Here is a 24,357-nt window from a genome sequence, read left to right as displayed (position 1 = left end):
CGTTCACATACCTTGTTGTAAGGACCTTCACGATGGGGAACATTTCTGATACATTGCTTGTAGTGCCTGGAGCTCTCAGCACTCGCCTTCGATGTGAGAGACAGCACAAAATGTTTTCAGAAATTCAGTTGCATACAAATATTCAGATGTATGTCTCTTTGTTACCCCAGTGAGGACATACATTATTATGTTCCTTTAAACTGTATAATAAAAAAAGTTTGCTGCACCAAATTTTATATGATGAAATCAAATATCGCACAGAATGTAGGAATGAATACATCTTGTCCCATACTACTGAAAACTAGTCAATCAATTTATTTTTCAAAGATAGAGTTAACCAGCGTTATGGTCCATGGAGTCAGAAATAACCATTATAATGAAAAGAATCATTTGCAATTTAAGGGAAAGGCAACCATTGTAAAAGAAAAAAAAAAAGTTCTGCTTTTATACTGTATTATTATTTTATTATTTACAATTTAACAGACAAGTTGAATTGACCCATTTGAAAAACTCACTCAGAAATCTCCGCTGATAAAGTAAGAGGAGGAAGGAAAATAGGAGGAAGAGCAGACAGAGGGAGCAAGGCAGGCTGGAAACTGAGCCACGGGCTTCCCGCAGGCCCCCACATCCAGCGCCATGGCTCAACGCCTTCCTGGCCCCTCACGCCTTCACTCCAGGTCACTCACCTGGATGGGTGTGGTTTTTTTATCAGATCTCACAGCTCAACCTAAATGGCCTGCCGCCAAGTGGCCTAATGGGCCAGAAAGTCAGGCGCACAGAGCTGACCTTGCATTCCCTTTCCTGTCTGCCAGACCGTGAGGTCTAGGCAGGTGGGGCACTGGGCTCAGCCTAAAACCTGGAAAGTTATAGGTGCTCAGGCAACCTCGGTGGAGAAAACATGCTCTCCCCAAGTCTTTAAGTGGTCAGTGACGATCTTTGCCAGTCCGAATTTTTTTTAATTTTAAATTAATTAATTAATTAAATTAATAATTAATTAATAAATTAAATTAATTTTAAATTAACTCATTTATTTGAGAGAGAGAGAGAGAACAGGGGAAGGAGCCGAGGGACAGAGACAAGTAGACTCTGTGCTGAGGGCAGAGCCAGATGTGGGGCTCGATCCCGCGATCTTGAGATCATGACCTGAGCCGAAGTCAAGAGTCAGAAGCTTCACCGACGGGCACCCAGGCGTTCCTTGGCCAGTCCAAATTTTTAAAACATCTCTAAGGTCATATTAAGGAAGAAATGGGCTAGAGAGGAGGTAAAGTCAATTTGGCCTTGAGCTCTGCACTGAGACTCTCTGCTCCCTCAGCTTCTAGGCTAAGACCTGGCCTCTGCTCCCTGCCCTCCAGCCCTGTGGCCACACCTGCCACCTCTGGCCCGGCTTCTTGTCCTGGCCTCCTCCTCCGGAGGAGGAGACGTGCGTTCGTGGTCCTATGGGAACATTGGTGAGAGCCGTGCTGGGATCACAGCTGATCTGTTCTGACTGCTGGTCTGCCCTGGTGTCCATCCTGAAGGCCGCCCGAGGTCAAGTGTCAGCGCTCCCTGCCCCACTCTGCCTCAAAATACCAAAGTGTCCAAATCTAAACTCCTCAGTCCCCAGATGGGCTCCCCTCCTACCGCTTTTCCACGGAACGTCCAGCCCATCTCTGGCTCCAAAGCTTGGCCCGTGGTGACCTTTGATGACCCCTCTGGTGCTCCCACAGACCCCGCAGACTTCCGCGTTGCCCCCCCCCAGACCAACCCTTGCTTCGAGACTGTTTAGCTGCCTCCCACCCGTGCTTCCTGCCTCCACCCTTCCCTTCACAGCCATCTTGCACATTCCAGAAGGTCGTGTTTCAGAAACACTGCCTGATCATAACAGAAGTCCTGCCGTCACCCCCGCACGCGGAGCCACAGGGCTCCCTGCAGCCTGCGATCAGAGCCTCTTGCTCCCTCACACCCGTGTGCCCTCGTTCCCACTCACACGCGTGTGCAACCACTCGCGGGCCGGCTTCTCGCGTCCCGATCCCCCGCCGGTCATGCCAGTCCTGGTGCCGGGCCAGGAAAACCACTGCGAATGAGGAAGATCCTCCCTGGGTGTGGAAAGCAGCCAGAGGCCATGTGGGCACCGTGTAGCGAGAGCTGTGGCGTGGGCGTGCGCAGAACCAGAGACCCGCGGAAGGGACCGGGATGCCGGGCCGTCCTGAAGGTGGGCTGAGCGGAAGCTTGCATCGTCCTGGAAGGTCGATCCCGCCAGGGGGCTGCGGCAGGAACGGTGCGAGGCCGTTGGGTGGGAGCCCCGAGGAACGGAACATGGCCCTAGCCTGGAAGCAGCTGCATCCCACAGGCCAGAGGGCCGGGCACCCCCGGTTCCACGGAAGGAGCCTGCGGATCTGTAGAGAACCCCCGGGTGGGGGAGGGGAAAGGCGGGGGAAAGAGCAGACAGCAAGGGCAGAACATGGGCGGCGGGAGTTGGAAGTGTGAGCAAGAGGCACCTTAAGTCCGCATGGAGGGTGTGGAGCCTGCAGTGAGGCCGCAGGGCAGCCAAGGCCAAAGCCAAGGTGAAGGATGGAGACAGAGAAGGAAGCCCAAATGCTGTGCCCCGCCTTCCTTCCACGGCCCCCACCGGCCATTCGCCCACACCCTCGTGTGCGTGGGGTGTTTGCGCACTCTGCACTTTCTCCTCAGCTCGTGCTCCTTCAAGGCCACTCACCTGGCCTTCGTGCTCCCCACCCTCCAGTTCCCCCATCCTCCAAAACTCCCCTCAGGGCCCCCCATTTTGCACGGGTGGTGGATGACGCTCCCTCAGTCAGCACCGAGCTGACCGTCCAGCCCGTGGGCAGGCTTTGCATTCAGAACTCAGCCGTGCCCTCCTCAGAGGGAGTCCTTGGTGCGGAGGAGAGAGGGCCCACCCTCGCGTGGCCGCGGAGGAGGGAATGGCTCGGGGGCCAGGTGCACAGCTGGGCCGTCCTGGCTGTGCCGCTGACCAGCTGGGGGACTGTATGAGAGTGCAAGAGCCCCCAGAAGAAGTCACCACCTGCTTGGGGGCCGAGAGCCACAGAAATGTATAGTCCCCGTTCTCGAGGCTGGGAGTCTGAGGTCAAGGAGTCCTCAGCATTGGACTGAGGCTTCTCCCCATGACTGACTCCTGACTCCTAGTAGCTACTGGCCACCGCCGGCCTGCCCTGGCTGGTCACCCCTTCACAGGTTTCTGCTGCCACCTTCACGTGGCCTCCCCACTATGTCTCTGGACATAGTGCCCCTTGCACTAATGGGCTGGACGCTCCTTTTTCTCGAAGGGGGCACATGTTATTGAATTTAGGGCCCACTGTCAGCCCAGGAGAAACTCATCTTGAGATCCTTAACAAGACCCCATCTGCAAAGACTCTGTTTCCAAGGGTCCCATTCACAGGTTCAAGGGCTGGGAGTCAGACATATTCTTTGGGGCAACACGATTTCACCCACCACGGTGACCTCGGGCTCTTAGCCTTGGTATCCTCTTCGTAAAAGGGGCTTACGATACCTGCTTGGAAAGGATTGCTGTAATTATTAGAGAAAACAGAGGATTCAGAAGCCGGGCTCATGGGGCAGGAGAGCCCATGGAGTGACTGATAGCGGGGACATGATTTTTGAAGAGGTGATGAAAATGTTCTAGAGTCAGTGGTGATGTTGGCACATCTCATCGAATGTACTAAAAGTCACTGAATTGCCTGCTTTAAGAGTGAACTTAATGGTATTTGAATCATCTCTCGATCAACTGTTCTTTTTAAAAAGGAGCCTGGCTCAGGGGGCGATGCCTCCATAAACCCAAGCTGCTATTATTAGTAGTAGTAGTATTGATGTGCCAGTCCCAGCTACTATTAGAATCTTTTATAATAGTCTAACATTTTACCTCTCTTGTCATATGCCTCCCAGACCCTGGTATGAATTACATTTGAAATGAGAACCATGGTGAGATGTCTTTGTGGTTCTACCAGAGCCCGCCCAGGGCTTCCCATGTAGTAGGGGACAATGCAAATTTGTCTTAATCGTCCATGAGTAGTTCCCATGGAAATTACTTGCTGGCAGTGAGCCCTCCAGTGCTTGCGTGTTCACTACTAACCGCCGCCATCGCTGTACCCAGCGTATGGTGGGATATTGTGTTTACCCCTGGGCTCCCCCAGGAAAGAGCTGAAATTAGATTTCATGCCAACCGCATTTTCAACTGATGATTGGCAGCCTGGTATTGAGACCAAAAGTCTTTTTTTTGCAAGAAAATTCAATTAGCAATTGAACATGGAGCTAGTCCGGGTAATTCATATATTCTAATCGTTACCTTATTACAGGTAGTCAAAATCCATCCCTCTCTCCGGCTTGCCTGGGAGTAGCAAGAAAAATTGTAATAAGAACAACCACATTAAGCCATGTTATTGCCTGATGCACCGTTGCTTTGGAGATTAAAAACTGAATTTTGAGAAAAACAAAAACTTATCTCGAGGAAATACAGGCCTCCTGAGTTTTCACTTTGAAAGCTCACAAAGTCAATTTAAAATTTTAATAGATTCCCCTAAGTTTCTATTGAAGGAAAAATCATAGGATTTTAAAATTTAAAGGAAGGCTACCTGTTTTCTCTGACTTTTTTCTCCCCCGTTGTGCTCATCCCTGTACAAACCCCTCTCAGAAGAGCGCTGGGGGAGACTGGAGCGCCGGATGGCTGAGAGGTGCAGGGCCGGGGCACACAGGTCCCAGCTCTGCCTCCAGCCTCCCACCTGCCTTGGACAGTGGGACGATCCCCAGAGCTGCAACCGTGTGCAGATCCACTGGGGGATTAGTGCAAGGGGCACAGCCCGGGCAGAGCACTGTCGGAGTAGCCCTCGCATCCCCAGCCAGCCCTCTCTCTTCTGCCACCATGAACTACACCCAGTCCACTGCCCGCCATGCCGGCCGGTCCCGTACCCTCCAGCGTCCTCCCAACCCTCCCAATTTCTCCTAATGTCCCCCTGGAGAAGCTACCTGGGGTCTTCATTTTTCTGTCCCACTCTGGCAAGTGGAAAGAACTCCAACTTCAAAGTCTGCTGGGTTTAAATTCCATACTCTGAGTTACTTCCAAATCCAAGTTTACAGCTAAATATCTTTGACATTCCACTTAAATTACACTCGCTTATCTAGCTTGGGGCCAGCAAGGGCTGTGAGAACATCAAAATTTTACATCTCAGAAACCCTGAATCCTTGAATTTTGTGTCCACTGTTGTTTCCAGCAATCTCTAGGGCTAAATGATTAATTATACCCACGACAGTCCAAAGCAATTATTTAATTAAGTTGTCCTACAGGCTGCCAATTGTTCCGAGCGAAGGGAGAGCCTTCACCCCAGTTTCTCAACATCTGGCCTTTGGATGACTTGAAAGATAAAAGGAGAGATGAGAACATTTTTATGACTAAGTAACAATTTCTAAAAATTTTCCATTAAGTAGAAAAACTTTTTCAGTAATTTGTTTCTCATGATTACAACCTAGTGACATGTTTTACTGTGAGCGTCCAGCTTACTTAACGCTAACGCACAAGAGAAAACGTTGCGGTATCAAATGAAATGTTGGTATCATCTTTGTTTTAGGGCAGGAAGGTCGGTTTTTTAGCAAATCCATATTTTCCTTTCAAGTGTGTCTGTCTTCCACATTCCCTTGGCCTATCATTTTTAAGTACTCTTTCTTAATTGAGGCTATTTAAAATGAACTTTAATAAACAAAAATCCCCTGTTACCCATTCCAAGCTGAGAAATCTAAGTCTTATTTCACAAAGAACTTTTTAAGAAGAGAGATAAAAGCCACCCCAACAGAGTTGATGGCCAAAGTCATGTCCATGTGATCTGCTAGAGACACACAAAGACATGAGTTGGGGCACAGGCATCCCAGGCAAGATCTTTCTCTTTGCCTTTGTCTATAACTTCATTACATAGGACTGATAGAGCCAACCAGCTGAATAACAATGAACTGAGTAGAGAGTATTTGCTCATCATTTGTATTCCAAATACACACTTGATTTTTTTAAACCTCTTCTTTCCATACTATTTGAGTATTGCAATCCCATCATTCTATTAAAATCTAAGAGCAACTAAATAAAATGGGCCTTCAAGAAACATAGGACGGTGCTTGCTTCCACAGCACACAGGCTAAACTTGGAACGACAGGCATAACATGAGTGACTGAAATAAGCAATAATGAATGACAAGGGAACATTTCACAAGGTCCCTGTTTTGGAAAAAAGCTGAGATTCTCTGAAGAAAACTGATGGAGAAACCAACTTTTTCAGCTATGTCTTAAGGACAAAGGCAGGCTCAAGTCCTTGGGTTGATGCAATATAAATTATTTATTAGAGCTGCTGCCCTAAACCTGGAGCCCCTGAACCTCATCCATAGTCCCCAGTCTTCAGACATTATCTGCAAAATATTGCAATATACACACATGTGTATTTTTCAAGGGAGAGTATAAAAGGGTTCATGTCTCAAGAAAGGTTAAGGTTTACTATGTTAGACATGTCTGCTTACAGTGCAATTAGTCTCGCTCGAAAATGTGATGCGTTTCTCTAGTGGAGAGATTGTGGTTGCCTTGCTAAAGAATGGAAGTCTCTAGAAGCTTCCATTATTATGTGGGAAGTCTTAAAACTGCCAGTTTACTATCACTCAAATTGCCATTTCTCCAAAGAAAATCTGTCTTTCAATATCAAGAAGAGCCTTTTAAGTTAAAGTACTTTACTGTCCCACTCTGGAAAAGAGAGAGACAAAAACCATCAAGTAGGCCAATGTTCCCCATCACTCGAAGGAAGCTGACACCTCTGGGTTAGCGCTGCTTGTTTCTGAGAAGCAGACATTGCCTAGGCTCTGCCCTGCTCAGGTCAGACACACACTGTGGTCTGTGGTCTGATACCACTGTCTGTCTCTACAAGGTGGAATGTTCAGCATATTTGTCTGTTTTTTTAAAAGAACTTGTACTTTTATTCCCAAATCTGAAAGTTACTTCAAAGGTTTCTTTCTTTCTTATTCTCATTCCCAGAAGTGGTTTTATCATACTACTGCTCCGTTTCATGTCAGGGAGTCATGAATGGCCCGTCTGTGGCCAGACGTGTTATCAAAACACAAGATCTTCCTGAAATTGTCAGGAATTTGGTACTTGGAATAACATGTTAACAGCAGCCTCATCCATGATGTGCCCTTGTTAATGACAAAGAGGACAACTACCATTTAAGCACTGATTTATGGCCTCCACAAGGCTAAAAGTTTTAACTGGATGACATAACAGCCCTGAGAAATAGGTATTATAGTCCCATTTTCCAGGTAAGGAAACCAAGCTTCAAAGAGGTCAAGGTCACGCACCTAGAGCTTACCCCCAGACTGCCAGACTCTGAAGGCTGCCTCGCCAGCCTCAGGGCTGGGACGTCTTCCAGTAGTCTTGGTTCCTATGAGGAGTGATCCAACTTTAACAAAGAGCAGAGGGCAGAGCTCAGCCTTCAAGAAGCAGTTCTAATGCTTCGTGCGCCTACACAGCTTCCTTTATTCACAGCTCCCATAAATAAGTGTAGGTTTATACTCAACCTCATATCAGAATCCTTTCAAATATTTAGGAAGCATAGTTGATCGGGCTGAATAATTCACATGCAAGGATTTTCCTTTAAAGAAAAAGATTTCCCTTCCCATCTGCTAACTCAGATAGAGTTACTTTCTAAGCAGATGAAACATCTCTCAACTCTTTTCCCCAGAAATATATCTTTGAGAAGAAAAAAATTATAAATCAAAATTTAAAAAAAAACACATAGAGGCTAAACACAGTCTACTCTTTACCGTAAAATACTTGAAACAAAACATTTCCCAGACTTGTTTTCAAAACATTTGCAAGATGAATTCATGCAAACATGTGGCTCAGAAATCTCCTTCCCAATTAAAAACCTGAGAATATAAATAAATTGGCTTTTCTCCTTGTATTTCTTCTCTCATTAAGAACAGAGCCTTGGCCATAAATAAGAAACTACCCTTAAAAATATATTTTTTTTTCTTATTTCTTCTTCAACAGGGGACTTATTACATTTGAAAATAACACCTATATCTTGGAACCAATGGAAAGTGAAACAAACAAATACAAGCTCTTCCCGTTGGAGAAGCTGAAGGGCACGTGGGGGTCCTGCGGGTCACATCACAGCACGTCTGCGCTCCCTGCAGGGAACTGGCTCCCACCACCCTCCCGGACGTGGCCAAGAAGGGTAGGGGGGAATCAGGGTCATACTTCCGGGGAGTGGGGGCTCTAGCTAGGGGGCTCCAGGGCGAAGACAGCTGGAGAAGTTTCGTTGTCTGCATGTTGTGTAGGGGGATCTGGAGTGGGTGATATCTTGTGCGCACAGCATCACCGAATACCGAAACCTCCATCACTGTTTTTGCAAATGGCCGCCTCAGACTCCTCAGCCTGTGCTGCGTAAAGTCTGGCTCAGAGGCCGACAAAATTACCGTTCACTGTGGTCTGTGAGAAGCTACTGTGGTCTAGACCCAGGGTCGCACGCCACCTCACCCACAATGATAAACAAGACAAGAATGGAGCCGCACCTGCCCATTGGGCAGCTCCCCTTCCTCAGCAGGAGAAAGACAATGTGGAGCCTTCTTTATTAGCAAGTCCGTTTTACAGCTGGGGTCTTTGTTATGATTTGCATAACATCCCCAGTCGCTGCCTGCGTGCCCCTGCAGAGGTGAATGGAATCTTGGCCACACGGTGTGGCTAAGGAGGGCTGCTTACTGTCCCTGCTGCCCGTGCCTGTCCTTCCTTCCTTCCTGAGACTGTCCAAACACTCCTGTGTTTTCTGGCCACCTGCTCCTGGCTCTGCTCATCAAACGTCTCTCCTTCTGCCGCAGAAGGGGGAAGAGTCGTTGCCTGGTGAAGCCCGGGCCACAGATCTTCCTGCCTGCTAAGCAGACAGAAACACAGGGGCTCTGGTACTCTCTGGTGCATTATCAGGAAACCTCCACCCCAAATGGCTGCCTGACCTTTTTATGTCCAGTATTACTTGGGTGCCACAGGCCACAGCAGAACACTCTTGGTTTTTTTTTTAAGATTTTACTTATTTGAGAGAAAGTGAATGAAAGAGCTTAGAGCACGTGCATGAGTGGGGGGGAGGGGCAAGGGACGAGGGAGAAGCAGGCTCCCCGCTGAGCAGGGAGCCTATGTGGGGGCTCTGATCGCAGGATCTGGGACTATGACCTGAGCAGAAGGCTGAGCCCACTGAGCCACCCAGGCGCCCCAGCCGTAGAACACTCTAAAAAAGGAGTGAGGGTAGCCACATTTGGCTGGGGGCCCTGACTTGGAATGAGTACAACCAGATAGGAAATTCTGAACAATTTCCTGATTTTCGTCTCTGGCTTTCCTGTCCCGCTGTTGACAAGACATCAGGATTTCATAGATACGACGTCAGCTGTGCCAACACTGGGTGGTCTAGAGACATGTTCTTCAAGGTTCCACTTAAAGGACAGCACATTTCCTCTTTCCTGACTTAACCCTCAGCACTGCGTACGGATTATTCCTCTTTGTTCATTCCTCATCATTTTTATTCCGAGTTCAAACAGGAAGCATGATCCTAAATGATTTCTTCTCATTTGTAAAACTTCCCTCGCACCTGTGAATTGTGTTTCCCTAACCTTCATTTTCGTTTCGTTCTTTCTTCCTGTCCCGGCGTTCTGCCTGTGTGACCCTGTTGTCCTCTATTTCCTAGTTTGCTCACAAGGTTTCCGATGGCGGGTGCGTGCTGCCTCCCCATCACACAGAAGGGGGAGAGACCCGTCTGGGACGGTGACCCACCTTGACACAGATACTCAGGAGTGGAGACCCAGGAACCAGAGCTTGAAAAAAATCCCCACACACACACACACACGTGAACAGAACTCGAGAGAGTTTCGTCCTGCCTTTCTCCCCCCTCCCACCCATTTTAGAGCGACAGATTGAAGACTTGGAATCACAGAGACCCGTCTCTATGGTCCCAGATCATGTTTATTTTACTCTTCAAACACTCTCGGCTTCATTCCAGACCTCAGAGAAGAGGTGATTAAGCTGTAGGTTTTCCAGTCATAAACAAGGAGGACATTTGCATTTTGTTTTCAAGGCGCTTGTCTTTGATCACCTTGTTGAATGTCCGGGGCCCACGTTGTGAGATTTATAACTTGACAGTTTAAGGGACACCCAAATACGTTTGCCGTTTCACGCAGAAGTACAAGGCTCGGTGTCGGCTTGCCAGCCGTATTTTAGTTCCTTAACGAAGCCTCTGGCTGTCTGGGAAGGTGGCTGGCACCGGAATTTCCAGTCACTCGGACTCAGAGAAGAGAGCGCAAAACCTGAAGAACAATGTTGTTTTGTTAAGAACGCACATTGGGGTGCAAATGAACCTTTAAATTGAAAAGGGAAGGCAACAGCTCTGTCCTCCACATCTCTAAAAATCCTTACGATTGTTTCAGTGGAAGAGAAAAATATGACACAAAGTACATCTACATAACGAAAACGATATGAAACGTGATTCTTAAATAAGGGGACTCCTTGGGGATTGGAATGGGAGACCACATGCTTTGGGACAGTTACTCCAGTGAACGTGAAAGAGGCCACGCTCCTGCCTCACTCCCATGCCCTAATTTTACACGCAAAAAAAAAAAAAAAAAAAAAACCAATGTAACTGCTGCGGGCTCCTCCTGTTCATGCGATGCGGCAGCCGTGCCTGCCTTCCGCCAGCATCTTCTGCCCCCGCTAAATGTTAACTAGGGCGAAGACTGGTTTGCAGGCTGAGGTTTTTCTGCAGATATTTGCGTTTCCTTTCACAGAGCAGCAGGAATAAATCAGCCCTGGGGGTTTGCACCAGCAATAATACAGGCTCGAGCTATGGTTTGTCATTTTTACAAGGCCCTACGTTGGGTTTGAGTGAGAACCCAAGTGGCTCCTGGAAGGGCGCCTGCGGTCACATGGCCTTGTAAAGTGACCTCGCCTCTGCAGGGTCCCAGAGTCCCCCCACCCCACCCCTACCCTCCCTAGCGCCCTGCCCCCCCCGCCCCCCCCCCCCCCCGCCCCTGCTCAGCTGCCCTCTGACTCACCAAGCTCCTTCCCTCCATCAAGGAGCCGGGCCAGAAGGCAGACTGATCCTAACATTGGCCTGAGCCAGAGAGAGGCGAAGGCTTGGGAAATGCACTGCGGGAGAAAAATCACATAATGCCTCCCAAAGGCAAATGTAAATTATGTTTGAATTACCCCTTCTTTGGGGATTATCTGTGCTGTGGTTCCCCTCCATTAGCGTGGGTAATTATGAGTCAAATGGAAAAGGCAATACTTCCTGTAGGAAGCCGGGTTCGCTCCGGCTGCCACGTGTCCCCGAACGCGGCCCTTCTGCGATGGCTTCCGATTCCTAGACAGCCTCTCCCTTCGTTCGGTGGAAGACAGTCACGGCGGCGGGAGCAGCAGCAACAGGAGTCTACAGCTCGTGCCAAGCCTGAGCAGAGCTGAGCCTCAGGAAGGGGCCGGAACCACGTGGCCTCCGTCTTTCTAGAGGGCACGGCTGCCGCCTCGCACTCGACCGCCTGCGCGCCCACACCTGCCCCGACCGCCTGCGCGCCCACACCCGCCCCGACCGCCTGCGCGCCCACACCTGCCCCGACCGCCTGCGCGCCCACACCGGCCCGACCGCCTGCGCGCCCACACCCGCCCCCACCGCCTGCGCGCCCACACCTGGCCCGACCGCCTGCGCGCCCACACCCGGCCCGACCGCCTGCGCGCCCACACCCGCCCCGACCGCCTGCGCGCCCACACCCGGCCCGACCGCCTGCGCGCCCACACCCGCCCGACCGCCTGCGCGCCCACACCTGCCCCGAGTGTCCGTATCAGCTCCTCGCGCTGCCTTGGCCGCCCCTTCCCAGACCTTGCTCAGTGCCATGGCCTCTCTGGCCCCGAGCTCCGAGCCTCCCTCCGCGTGAGCTGAGCCTCCAAACTGTCCAGGTGCAGATTCCTGTTGACATTTACGTCCCCTGAAACTCTGAATCAATGAGTAACAGAGCTGCGGCTGCCATTGGCTTTGTGGACGTCACTTCAGTATGTTGCCCGTGTCCCTGTTCGCACTCAGTCCGTCAGGAGGAGCCTGTCCTCCGGCGCCCGTCCTCCGGCGCCCGTCCTCCGGCTCACTGTCTCTCTTGCCGGTTGCTTGTGCAGCTCACCCATCAGTGGGGCCCCGGGGGCCATATCCCACGCGGGTGTGATCCGTGTGTTTCACCCCCACCCCCATCCAAGCCAGTGGCAGGACGGCAGACAGGGCCTGGCAGGCAGGGACCAGGGATCAGCTCATAAATATTCACAAAGTGGCCTCAGAGGAGGCCTCACTGGAGCCGACAGAGACCCTTTTTCACTCAGAGGAAAATCAAACCAAACTGGATTCATTTAATTTGCTGATCTGGCCACCTACAGAAGCATGGGCCCCGGCTTCACTGTTGCGGTTCTTGTGTTGCTGGTTGTATCACACCCAGCTGGAGTCTGTTTGCCGATCTCCACGGTTCCTGTCCCAAACTGTCACCGGCAATCACCCGCACTCCTGGCTTCCACTACTGTCTTCCCATGATCCATTCTCCCAGCAGCCAGCGTGCTTCCGTGCAGGGGCTCCCCATTGCGCTCAGGTCACTGGAGGATGCTTCAGCCTCCTTGCCCTGGCCACAGTTTCCCCATCCATAGCTCATCTACACTCCTCCCTCCCTCCCTAGACCATGCCGCCATCCTGCCTGTTGCCACGACACTCCAAGGTCTCCCAGCCTCAGAACTTCTGCCGCTGCTGTTCCATCTACCTGAACACTGATCCCCGCACACATCCAGACCTCTCATCTTCGGGCTGCAGCTGCCTTCATCACACGCCCCCATCTTTATTCTCCTTGCACACGCTGTTTATGTCTATTGTTGCCCCTTCTACAGACTAAGCTTTATTTTTGTTGATTTTTTTATTGTCATCCTGTCTCCTAACCCCTCCTAGAATGCGAGCCTCATGAGCCCGGGACCTTGGGTTTCTCGTCTGTCCCTCTGTCCCCAGCACCCGACCTAGTGCCAAACACACAGAGAGAGCCATCGTAGATATCTGTGGGGTGCATAAAAGATATACAGAGTCTGGCCCAGATGAGGGAGGAGGTTTGATAAGGTTTATTGAAATCCTAATCTCGACTTGCTTTTCTGACTTGAGTTGGGCTGGGTTAAGGCCCCCGTGCCAGAGTTTCCTCTGCAGCCTGTCGGGGGATAGCCTGTCTCTGGGAACTTGGCTGTGATGACTTTGAGAGGCCCAGGAACTGGTTCCTTCTTGAGCAAGACTCCGAGAACGCCTCGGTCTCCGCCTTGGAACGGAGACCGCTGGGCCATCCTCAGACACTAATGCTCCTATCTGTTTGGGGAAGGGCTTTTGTTTATAACCCCAAAAATGAAAATTCAGTCAAGCCACCAGTTTCAAATGTTGCTCTGCATATCAAAAATTTTAAATACGATTTCTTTTTTTTTTTTTTAACCGGACAGCCCAGATAGGTCGAAGTCATGTGGAGGTAATTTAAGCCTCTGTGTGTGCCGCTGATGGAAGAATGAATGTTCGCGGCCATGAGCCGGCCCCTCCCCCATGGTTTTTTATTATTATGTGGTTAGGCTGCTCTCTGAGCTTGCATTTCTCTGAATTCATGAGAAAGTTTGGACTTCTCTGAAAACTGCAGAGACAGGAAAATTGTGTTCATGTGTTTGTTTTCATTATCTGGAATTGTGTATTTTCTAAACGATGATCCAAGGCCACTTGGAAAAATCCCCCCGTCATTTATTTCACCCCTTCGTGGTCTGAAATGTATAAACATCTAAACAACCAAGGCCCTTTCAGCGGGTTTTTCAAGGGGAGATTAATTGGGTTTTTTCTGCCACAGAGCTCTGTGTTCTTTTGTATGATTAGTTGTATGTGTTCATGGTTAATCGGGAAGTTGGCACGGGGGGTGGGGAGGGGACAGACAGAGACATCAGCTTCTTTCACACCTTGAGAAGGAAAAGGAGTAAGATCTTCGCCCCTTTCAAAGGTGGCTCATTCTGGGGACACCAGTGGGTACCACTGGGGTTCATCTTTCTTCCTCTCTGAGTAGGCAGTTATCACCAGGAAGCACGCCTGCACCACGTAGTCACTAAGCTTGACTTTTTTTCTCATAACCTTGTAAAAGTACGAGAAATTATACCTTTCCTGGTGCTTTATTTTTCCCTTCTCCATAAGGTTTCCAGATTTCTTGAGGGATCCCTAAATTCATGAATCAGCACGGTTGGGCAGTGAACAGGAACACTGCTATGATACAAACATTTTTCTTGTAAAACTCTGTTTAGAAGATCCCGGACTGACGGGGATTTGTTTTATAAAAGATGTGTCCCTCAGGATTATATGACTGGAAAGCTGATTCAAAGCATGCCTCGGTCATTTTTGCTTTTGTCTGAAAGCGTGGTTAGAGCATGGAGTTTTAAACGTGAAACAGTGCCGTTAACGCACAAACCAGGCCATCGCTGGCGAGGACCAAGCCCACCTCAGCCCCCGTTTCCTCCAACCACATTTTAGTGCAGAAACAGAAGGCTTTGTTTTTTGTTTTTAATGTTTGCTTTTTGAGACCACCCTCCATGAATTGCTCTTTTTCTCCTAAAAATGCCTTTGGGATTCTCCCAGTAATTCATGGAAGAGTGCAAATGGTTTTTTGAGGAAACTTGATTAAAAAGTAACCCACTTCAGAGGCTGCCTTTAGTTCAGAGGGAGTTCGACATCTTCTCCATCCGTACGCCTTGGTGTGCCGTTTCCTTATTCCTCCCAACTGTCCCGCTCCCCACCCTCGCCAGCCCTCTGCTCCCATGGCAAATAGTTCAGTCTTTTTATTTTTTCTTGACTCTGTTTCTTTCTATTCTGTCTCTTCTGTTTCCTTCTGGTTTTACTGCTAACACCACCTCTTCACCCGACTCTGTTCCGTTTGTCAGCTTGGCTATTCCCTAGTCTCCAGACCACCATCGTCCTTTGCTCCTAACTTGATGTTCACCTGATCAGCCACAAGAAATCCGCTCCCTGAAGGGCGCTAGTTAGTGTTTCCCCAGAAGGGCCATGCAGTCTCTCCTCAAAATACATTCTCTCTCACTTTCCTCAAATCCCAACACTCGATTGTAAGGGGGAAAGCAACACATAGAAGACACTGAATCCGTCATCTTCCGGAGGGATCTGCTCTGTGCCACGTGCCGCCCGAATGAGCGTCCGTCAGCCGGCTCCTGTTCCAGAGGCTTTGTCTTGTTCGTCATGGGCCTGTTTCATTGACTAATGGTCTTGACTTGTTCTGATCCCGCCGTCGGCGATTCAGCAGGCTCACTGGATTCCTTTCTTAAGGATTTCCCACGTGGAAAGGGAAACCAGTCACTCATGCACAGGAGGTTTGACAGAGGTCGTTGGGGTTGGAGATGAACTTTTAGAGGGAAAGGGGGGGGTCCTGCCGGTGGCGGTGGTGAAGATAGTCTCCCCTTGGGCAAAGTGCTGGGGTCCAGAGTTACAGGCAGTGTGCTGGAAGCCCCAGAGAGGTGTGACGGGAAATCAAATCTGTGTTTGCTTTTGGCAGCATAAAAGAGAAACCCTCAAGATGACCAAGTACGTAGAGCTGGTTATCGTAGCAGACAACAGGGAGGTAAGAACTTTCTCAAACTTCTCAGTACAGTTGGTTAAAGTAAATAAATAAGTAAATAAATAAATACAGAAACGAAAATGTGTAGCAAGTTATTACTTGTTCTGATTAACTCCATATTCTATGAGCCCTTAAAAACATTGCAACAACCCATTGAAAAAAGTGGTTTTTGGTATTAGAGAGCACCAAATATGGTAAATGTATCTGAGATTACCAAGTAAAAACCAGGACTTCAGGAAAAGCAGAGCTACTCTGTAGCTAAGGTCTCCAGAAGAAGTTACTTGGGGGAAATGGCAGAAGACTTTAGAATATATTCTGACACATTTGGGAGGAAAGTTTGGTGCAAAATTATCCCATCCCTCCTGACCCAAAATGAATTGAAGAATCCAGGCCGCGGGGGTATACAGCAGAAAACCCTACCTTCTGAAGCCTGCTTTGATGCTAGGTTAGTTTTCTCTCCAGTTAGTTTCCAATTCCATGACCATCATTTTAGACGATCTTCTCTGCATTCATTCCTTCCTCCAGTCCGTGTTATGAGTCAGGCAACTTCTTCTCGGGAAACCGGCTTGACAGTTGCTCAGAGAATCGTTCCCATGCAGGAAGGTCAGATGAGAGGGGAGAAGGGGAATTCATTAACGTCTCCCCCTTCTCCTCCTTGCTGTTTGACCCGGTGCCATGAGCTTCTATTACTTTTACTGTTTAATTTTTAAAAAACAAATACAAAGGAAATTTCTGAGGAAGTTAAAATCAAGTTGATGATATGAAAAATGGCTTTGGACTGCCTTCTCGTTGTCTGTTTTCTCTGCCAAAACATGTCACGGCCTCCATCATTTATGAGGCTGGAAAAATCGCAGAAGTTACTGTCTTCTGAGCACTTGGCTTGGGCAAATTTCAGGGAGTTGCAGAAAGTCCCCAGACAGGGAAATTACTCGTCAGGATGGGAACTCATTTCACTGTAAGCCGTGGAGGGTCCCGGGTGGTTTGGGAAGCTTAAGACTTCACGTTTCCAGGAGCAGGGAAGAGGAGATTTGATTGATATTCTTGCTGTTGTTAATGCTGACATTTAAAATTATTAAGTTTCAGAGGCAAGGAAAAGATCTGGAAAAAGTTAAGCAGCGATTAATAGAGATTGCTAATCACGTTGACAAGGTAAGTTCTTTTTCGGGTAATTAAATCATTCAAAGTACGTAAATGTTTAGAAACAGGGTGGAAGGAATGGAACACACCTCGTCTGACTTGGCAGGGAGACCGGGTTCTGGTCCTGGGCTGGAACAATGACTTGCCCTTTCTCGGAGCACAGAATTCCCAGCCTGGAGCAGCTCCGGGAGATGCTAACCCATGCACACGGTCTGGACTGTGGTGGCCTTGGGCTACATCTCCCTCCAGGCTCTCTTCTGGCCAGAATCCCAGTGTTTTTTTGGGGGGGGTTCTCAGTATTCCCAGTTAGAGTCAAAACCCCAGTAGGATGAAACTGACCCTCTAGAGAACTCCCAAGAGGCCTCTTAACCCAGGTATCCCTGGGTTGTGTCCAGAGTGCCCCTGAGGGCAGTCATTTACAAGTGACACATTGGCTCCACCGTCCTGAGACATCGAAATTGGCTTTTGGTTCAATCAACTGTTGGAAGATTGCTCACCGAGAACGAGGAGATTGGGAGCTCACCCTTGGCAAAAGTGATCCAGACCAGGAGGAAACCCCAGAAATCTGGGCTAATCCCGGGGGCAGGAAAGCAGCAACACTCTTTACCTGCTTGCAAGGAGAGCGTGAACCTGTCTGAGCTGCTGGCCCCCAGCTGCACCCCCGAGGAACAAAGTTATCCGGCTGCCTGGGGCTGACCGCCCTCCCTCTAACACAGGGCTTCGCACACCTGCCCGCACGTTGGAGTCACAGGGAAACTTTTAAAGGCATGGCTGCCCGGGTACCTTGGCAATCGGGGGGTTGCTAATAACTCACACTAGTAATTAAAGGACCACATACCTCAGGAAAGACCTGATGGACTCCATAGAGTCTGCCAGCCTGGCAGTTCTTGCGTTTCTGGCCAAGAGAGAGCTGAACGGCCGAGCAACCCATCCAGCCACCCCCAGCAGACCCTGAAGAGCATGCTGCGGGACCTGGGCTCCTCCAGATACCCTGTACACCCAAGTCTGCCAGCTGACCAGCCGTGGGCTCTGGCAGATGTTCAAAAGTTCACCTCTGTCTCTCTCCAAGTAGGAGTGTCTCGGCCCCAAAACAATGACGGTTCCAGTGGCAACTTCCTCATTTGCAGAAAGCTTGGCTCTCCTTGGCCATTCTGAAATAACCACTGCTTGGCTGGCTGGGTTGGCCTGAAAGGAAGAAAGAGAAGGACATCCTGGACTGAAAGACCAGGAAGTCAATGAGTACAAAGGTGACATTCTGCAGCATCCTGAAAACCACCCGCCCATCAGTAAAACATGGAAAGCACGTCCGATGCTCATAGCCGGAAGCAAAGCTCATGCCTAGGAACGAGGAGGTGCTCCCGGGTCCTGATTCACTTGCAGGGTGGAGCGCTGGATGTACGTGATCACCCAGACTTCGCCGCTGTAACCTTCCAACTCCGACCAGTCCCACTTCGTATCCAGTAAGAGCTTAACACCAGTGGCAGGTTCGCTGGCGCGGACCCTCTGTGACTTGCTTCCGAACAGGCTTAACTTCTGTGCATTAAATTTCTTCAGGTATTTTCCAGCTCATGGGCGTCTCCTTTCTCCTCTCCCAAGCCGGTCGCCTGAAAGGTAGAGGTTCTCGTGTCGGACCCCACCGGGGACTGCTCTTTCCTCCACTCATTTTTTTCAGACCCTCTTTTTCCAGAAAGGCTTTGTTGACCCTCAGCACAGCACCCTGTGAACCTCCTGTTCACGCCCTTTCTTGGTAGTTCAGTCTGTTGGAGTGGACTCTCTCAGTAGTGTCCCCAGCGTTGATCCTCTTGCTGACCTCTGAGCATTTGGGAGCCAAGGACAAGGGTATCCTAATCCTTGTTCTCGCTGCCAGGGCCAAGCCTGGTATACAGCAGGGGCCAAGCAGATGCTCATTGCTGCCGTGTCCGTGGGTGAATCAATGCCACCGCTCTCGGGCTGCACCCCCACATTCTGGGGTGCGTGGGCTGGGCAGGCTGCTGCCAGGCTCCCGCCCAGCTTCCCTCCTGTCATTCCACCACAAGCTCCTTTGTTGGCCAGCACAGAGGCTAGCTCTGAGGAACAGTGCTTTTTTATAGACCTGAGTCAACCCGTCCTTGTCAGAGGCAAACTCAGTGTGCCCTTCACAGATGACCACGTGAAGCCCACACGGGGCATCTGGCTCTGAGTTAGGGCTTCGCGAGCTGGTGTGGCCCTCGGCCCTGGAGCTCGGACGTTTCCGCCTCCTGATCACTGTTACCTCTGCCTGACCCAGTGCAAAGTGTGGTCTCCCGACCAAAGGGCAGCAGCCGGACACGGGCAGTCAGAGTTCCAGAAGAGTCCAGGAGCTTCATTCTGCCCAGGAAGCCTGGACTGGGAGCTTGCAAGTCCATACCACGAAGCAAGCAATTCTTGATTAAAAACAAGCTGCTGGGCTGCATGTAGGTCGGAGAATTGTCTCATTAACTTAGTACTGTAATGCCTGTAATTGTGATCCGCTTGGAGCCCGGTGGGACCACTGCGAGCAGCTGACATTCTGTGACGTAGTGTGCATTCCAGTCACAGCCTTGGGCTAACCTAATGCTCGCGAGATGACTGCGGGGAGATCGGCGGGGGAAGCCATGAGCCTGCCCCGGTGGGTCAGAATGGGCATCAGATGCTCGGACTTGGGGACCGTATGGCCCACGAACTCACCACATCCGGATGGGACTTAACCACCCAATGAGAAGCCTCTGTGACTTTTGCTACTTGTCCCAGATGCGTGTAGCATAAAACGGGACCAACTCACATCTGAAGCCTGACTTGGGCTGCTACATCTTTCTCCTGGGCTACCTGGATCAGAAAATGAGGACGTGCCCAGTGCCCATTGCGACTCGCCTCACCCATCACGGGCACTCGATGAGTTTACACCACCCCAGTGATCCCATGTCCTCACCCCCTGGGCCCCGAGCACAGAGCCACCTCCTCGTTGTGATGAGCGTGGCAGGCAGCGGGAGAGTTGGAGGCAGTGGGTAGATCCTCCCTCTGTCCTGACCAGTCGTCTTGTCCCAGACCAGACTATCCCTTAGCCATCCGAAGAGCTGCTCCTCCCACCTCTGCCCCGGGATGATCTGCTTGTGGAGAAAGGGCTGTAGTTTGAAGTCCAGTCGGGAGTATATAAAGACAGGAGACAGGCAATGAGAAGATGCTTTGGTATATATCTGAAGCTTGATTTCACAAGCCTACGAAACAGGAACTTCCTCTAGAAGGTCCTTCCCGTGATGCCGCTGGTGAGCTAACTTCCGGCTGTGAAGAAGATGGTCACAGAAGTCCCAGAAGAAGGGTTCTGCGTATGGCTTTATTGTTCCAAAAGACTGACTTGTGCATTTAACTAAAACTTTCTAGGTAGATTATAAGTGATGGAATGTGATCGCATCAGCCAGGTCTGAGTCTTTGTTGAAAAATTACTGCAGATTCATTTTCAGTAACTCCTAGGTAGAACATTTTGCTTTAAAGGAACATATTATTGTCCTTGGCAGAGTGTTCTGAAAGATTCTAATTCCCTCATTGTTTTCCCCACAGTAGTTACTCACAGGCAGTCTTTAGGTATAATGTAGCTACTTTAGGGATAGTACACATTTATCTGCACATTTTCAATCGCCAGCGAACCGTGTGAACTGCGTGCTTCCATACAAGTAAGGGCAGACATCAAAAAGCCTATGAACTTTGGCATCTAACTGGTCAACAACATTGGAAACGCAATGAACACATCACTTTGCATCAGACACTGCAAATACTTCTTAAATTCCAGTGCCTCAGGAACGAGGGACCACAGAGATCTTTTCCTCACCCATGTCAGTGAAATTCAAAACATGCTAATATGTTCTACCCTGCATTTTGAGCTCTCATGAATGTGATCCCCAGAGGGTGTCTGCTTGGTCAGTTTTACAGATCCCTGAACATTCGGATAGTGCTGGTGGGCGTGGAGGTGTGGAATGACATCGACAAATGCTCCATAAGTCAGGACCCGTTCACAAGCCTCCATGAATTTCTGGATTGGAGAAAGATGAAGCTTCTACCTCGCAAATCACATGACAATGCCCAGCTCATCAGGTAGGGGGATCCATTGTCTCTGCTTTGCTTAAAGAGTGACCCCAGCAACCCCGTCTCCTCTTAGCGTCACCTGGCAGTCCCCAAAACTGCAGAGCACCCTGACTTGTACCAGGGTGCTTTCCAGTCCACATCAGTGGGGCACTGATCCTGACCAAACTGGGGGTCCATCAGGAAAGCCTTCCTTTGAACCCCTGAGGAAACCTATCCCTGTAAGAAATCTCTTATTTTCTTTTTTCATCACCTGGACATTTTCCTCTCTGCAAATCTTTCTAGTCTTTGTCTTAATATAAAATTGTCCTGAGTAGTCTATTAAAAAAAAAAAGCTCATTTTCTTTCACTATTAGTGAAAAATGTTTATGCAAGATGTGAAGATGATGCACTAGGATAATTATTGCCAGATGCCTGGAGAAAGGAAATGTTCATTCCTCCTCCTGTTTCGTTATGACTCTGTTTTTCTAGATCAGAGGACCCTAGGGGTCTGCGTTCTTTCAATCAGTGTGTATTGAGCACCTGTCAGGAAGCAAGTATGTTTTAGGTCCTTTGAACATAGCGATGGACAGCACGGTAAGCTCCCTACTCTCAGGAGTCCCCAGTCCGCTGGGAGAAGGCAACAGTAGTATCAGGTCATGAAGATAATAAAATGAGAAAAAGTAGAGCTATAATATAATATATTGTAAAGATATTCAAACACCTTTATATTTGAAAGAAAAAAATCTTTATCATCATTTTATTATCATCATCCACATTGGTAAGGAGTAGATTTTCCCCAAATTGACCAACTTTTTATTAAGACCCTTAAACAGTTGATGCTGTTATTCCTATGTTCTCATGCAGCTCGTTTCACTGAATTGGAAGCTTCGGGGTCAGACATTTTTTCTTTGGCAAGTTATATCTAGTTCCTTAAAAAATTATAGGAAGATGGGACACCTGGGTGGCTCAGTCAGTCAAGCATCTGCCTTCAGCTCAGGTCCTGAACTCAGGGTTCTGGGGTCAAGCCCCACTCCCTTCTTGGGGGGGGTCTGCTTCTCCCTCACCCTCTGGCCCTCCCCCTGCTTGTGTGCATGTGCTCTCTCTCTCTCTCTCTTTCTCTCAAATAAATAAATAAAACCTTTGAAAAAAATATGGGAAGTTAAAAACCATTCTTACCCCATCCTCACTTTAGAAAATGCCTACGTATGAACTAAGGCTGTTGGCATTCCCTGATAATTTACTCTGGCCATTTTCACGGGGTTGTTTGTTTTTTTTCCCACCCTGGATATTTGCGGTTGCCTCATATTTTATGCATTGATTAATCCCAAACTACTTAAAGTACATTTTAGAAATTTTGAGTCAGAGTATTTTGTTTTAATTCTTTTTCCCCAAATGGAGTCTGTCCAACTTGAACATCTGGAAATAAATTAGCCTCTTATTTTATATATATATACACATACACACACACACACATATATATATATATCTGTTAAAATGGTCTATATAAATGTAAATACAAAACCTGTAACCCCAACTACTGCACATATGAGTATGATAGGAAGGGATGGATGGATAAACATATACATATATACACAGATAAGATTTTATATAGACTTACTTCCTTTTGTCCAGTCGAACTCTGTCAAAATAACTAACTTCTCAAACAGAGTATGTATAGGCTATGTATGTACGTGGTCAAGGTAACATGAGTAAGTCATTTAAAGGAGATTCAACAAATACGAACGTTTCATTTTTAATGCACGAGGGTCGCATTTGAGCACTGGCATTAAACAGGGCTTCACGTCATTAGACTCCACATTAAGAATCCACATGGGGGAAGCCTGCACCTAAGCCACAACATCACCTACTAGAACCTTCCTCCGGGGGTGCGGAGGCTTCCTCCCAACGTGGGTTTTTATTCTGCATAGGCTCCAGAGGATCAATCATTTCTCCACCAACATCATTGTTGCCAGCTATGTTAGCAAGACACTTGAAAGAGTTTGGGTTTCTGGATTAATTGTAATGGTCCACAGGAAACCAAGTTCAGCTAAAACAGAAAATCTAGTAAACCACCATGTGCGTTTCATTTAGTTGCCAGTGATTCTCTGTGACTCTTCCTTGCACTTCCATCAGCACATGTTTCAAAGGAGCAGGACCCTCTAATCCGTAGGAAATAGGCAGGATACAACTCATAAGTACAAAGGTCATGACTGGTCATGGTCTGAGTGTTGCAAACAAAAATCTGAAGGGATTATGAGACCACAATGCAAACTCCATTTGAGAGGCATTAAGGACACAAATCACCTGTCAACGTGCCCCCCGTGGCTCTCTTCCTTTTGTCCGTGCTCTTCTTTTTGGAATGCAAGAATGGCCAAAATGATTTCTAATGTTAGGAAATGTCCTCATTCTATATTAATTTAAGAAAGTTGTTTTGTTTTTTGTTTCTCAGCGGGGTTTATTTCCAAGGGACGACCATTGGCATGGCCCCGATCATGAGCATGTGTACCGCCGAGCAGTCGGGAGGGATCGTCATGGTAAGTCAAGGGCACCACGGGGCTGACGGCAACGTGCCACTCACCTCCCTGCATTTCTCCAACAGCTCTACTTCTACCAACTTTGTAAAAGTAGGCCATTACCTTTCATGCTTCTTAGATGTAACTCGACCTTTTTCTAGCTCTATTTATGGTCTTCTAGATCCCATAGTATTTCAGGGACTATTTATAAAAACCAAACCACGCATCAAGTCGTACACAGGTTAGGTGAGTGTGTAAAAAATAACCCAGTGGAAGCCTGTCTACCCCTTTTATGGAGAAAAAGTTTCAACTGGGATTTTGGTCAAATCATCCCAATCCAGGACTCCCCCCAGCACTGAGATGAACCAGGGCACTGGGGCACTGGGGTTGCCCTCATCACTCGGTTTCTTAGATGGACTGCGGTCTCAGCAAACATTTCTACTAGAATGATTTTCCAATGGTCCTGCCTCCAGCCCCAACAGCCAAAAGTCTGAGCTTTTTAACTATTTACCACTGCAAATGCTTGATCGACCTCCTAGCCGCTATCCAATTTGTCTTCATAATATCATTAACCTTGGAAGGCAGATACCTAGGTTTATTGCTCTATAAGGATATTTTTTTTTTCATTTTGGAGCTTTACATGTTAATAAAGGGAAGAAAATTGGAAGAACATTTAGGACTTATTTCTTATGAATTTAAGAGGGAAATAGCTTTGATACACTGCCCCTGCTCCATTCTATCAATTAAAGAAGAGGTTTCACCTCATTCTGGCACCATCCCTGCTCTGAAAATGCAGTGTCCCCTTTGCCCCAGCCCTCGGACAGGGGGTGGTCTCGAGTCTACTCTGGCATCTCCATTAAACAAACAAAACGTTGCCCTTCTAAGAAACCATGACTTCCTCCACATTTTTTTGCAAACAGAACATGGCTGAGTACTCCATTGTATTAAGGAGCAGAAGGAGTAAGGTTCTGCTGACTATGGTTTTCTCTCCACATAGTGCTTGA

General features: G+C 48.6%; 1 protein-coding gene across 1 annotated transcript in view; it reads left to right on the top strand.

Moving 5' to 3' along the window:
* ADAM12 (ADAM metallopeptidase domain 12) overlaps positions 1–24,357 on the top strand; it is a 328,649-nt gene that overhangs the window by 230,027 nt on the left and 74,265 nt on the right. The window contains exons 6-10 of the mRNA XM_044236851.1: positions 8,023–8,209; positions 15,588–15,653; positions 16,728–16,799; positions 20,701–20,870; positions 23,290–23,374. Coding sequence (XP_044092786.1) covers positions 8,023–8,209; positions 15,588–15,653; positions 16,728–16,799; positions 20,701–20,870; positions 23,290–23,374 — 580 coding nt within the window. The remainder of the gene's footprint in view (positions 1–8,022; positions 8,210–15,587; positions 15,654–16,727; positions 16,800–20,700; positions 20,871–23,289; positions 23,375–24,357) is intronic.

This window comes from Neovison vison, chromosome 2, assembly GCF_020171115.1.
Source record: "Neovison vison isolate M4711 chromosome 2, ASM_NN_V1, whole genome shotgun sequence".
Classification (NCBI taxonomy): domain Eukaryota; kingdom Metazoa; phylum Chordata; class Mammalia; order Carnivora; family Mustelidae; genus Neogale; species Neogale vison.
This window is presented reverse-complemented; position numbering and strand designations above follow the sequence as displayed.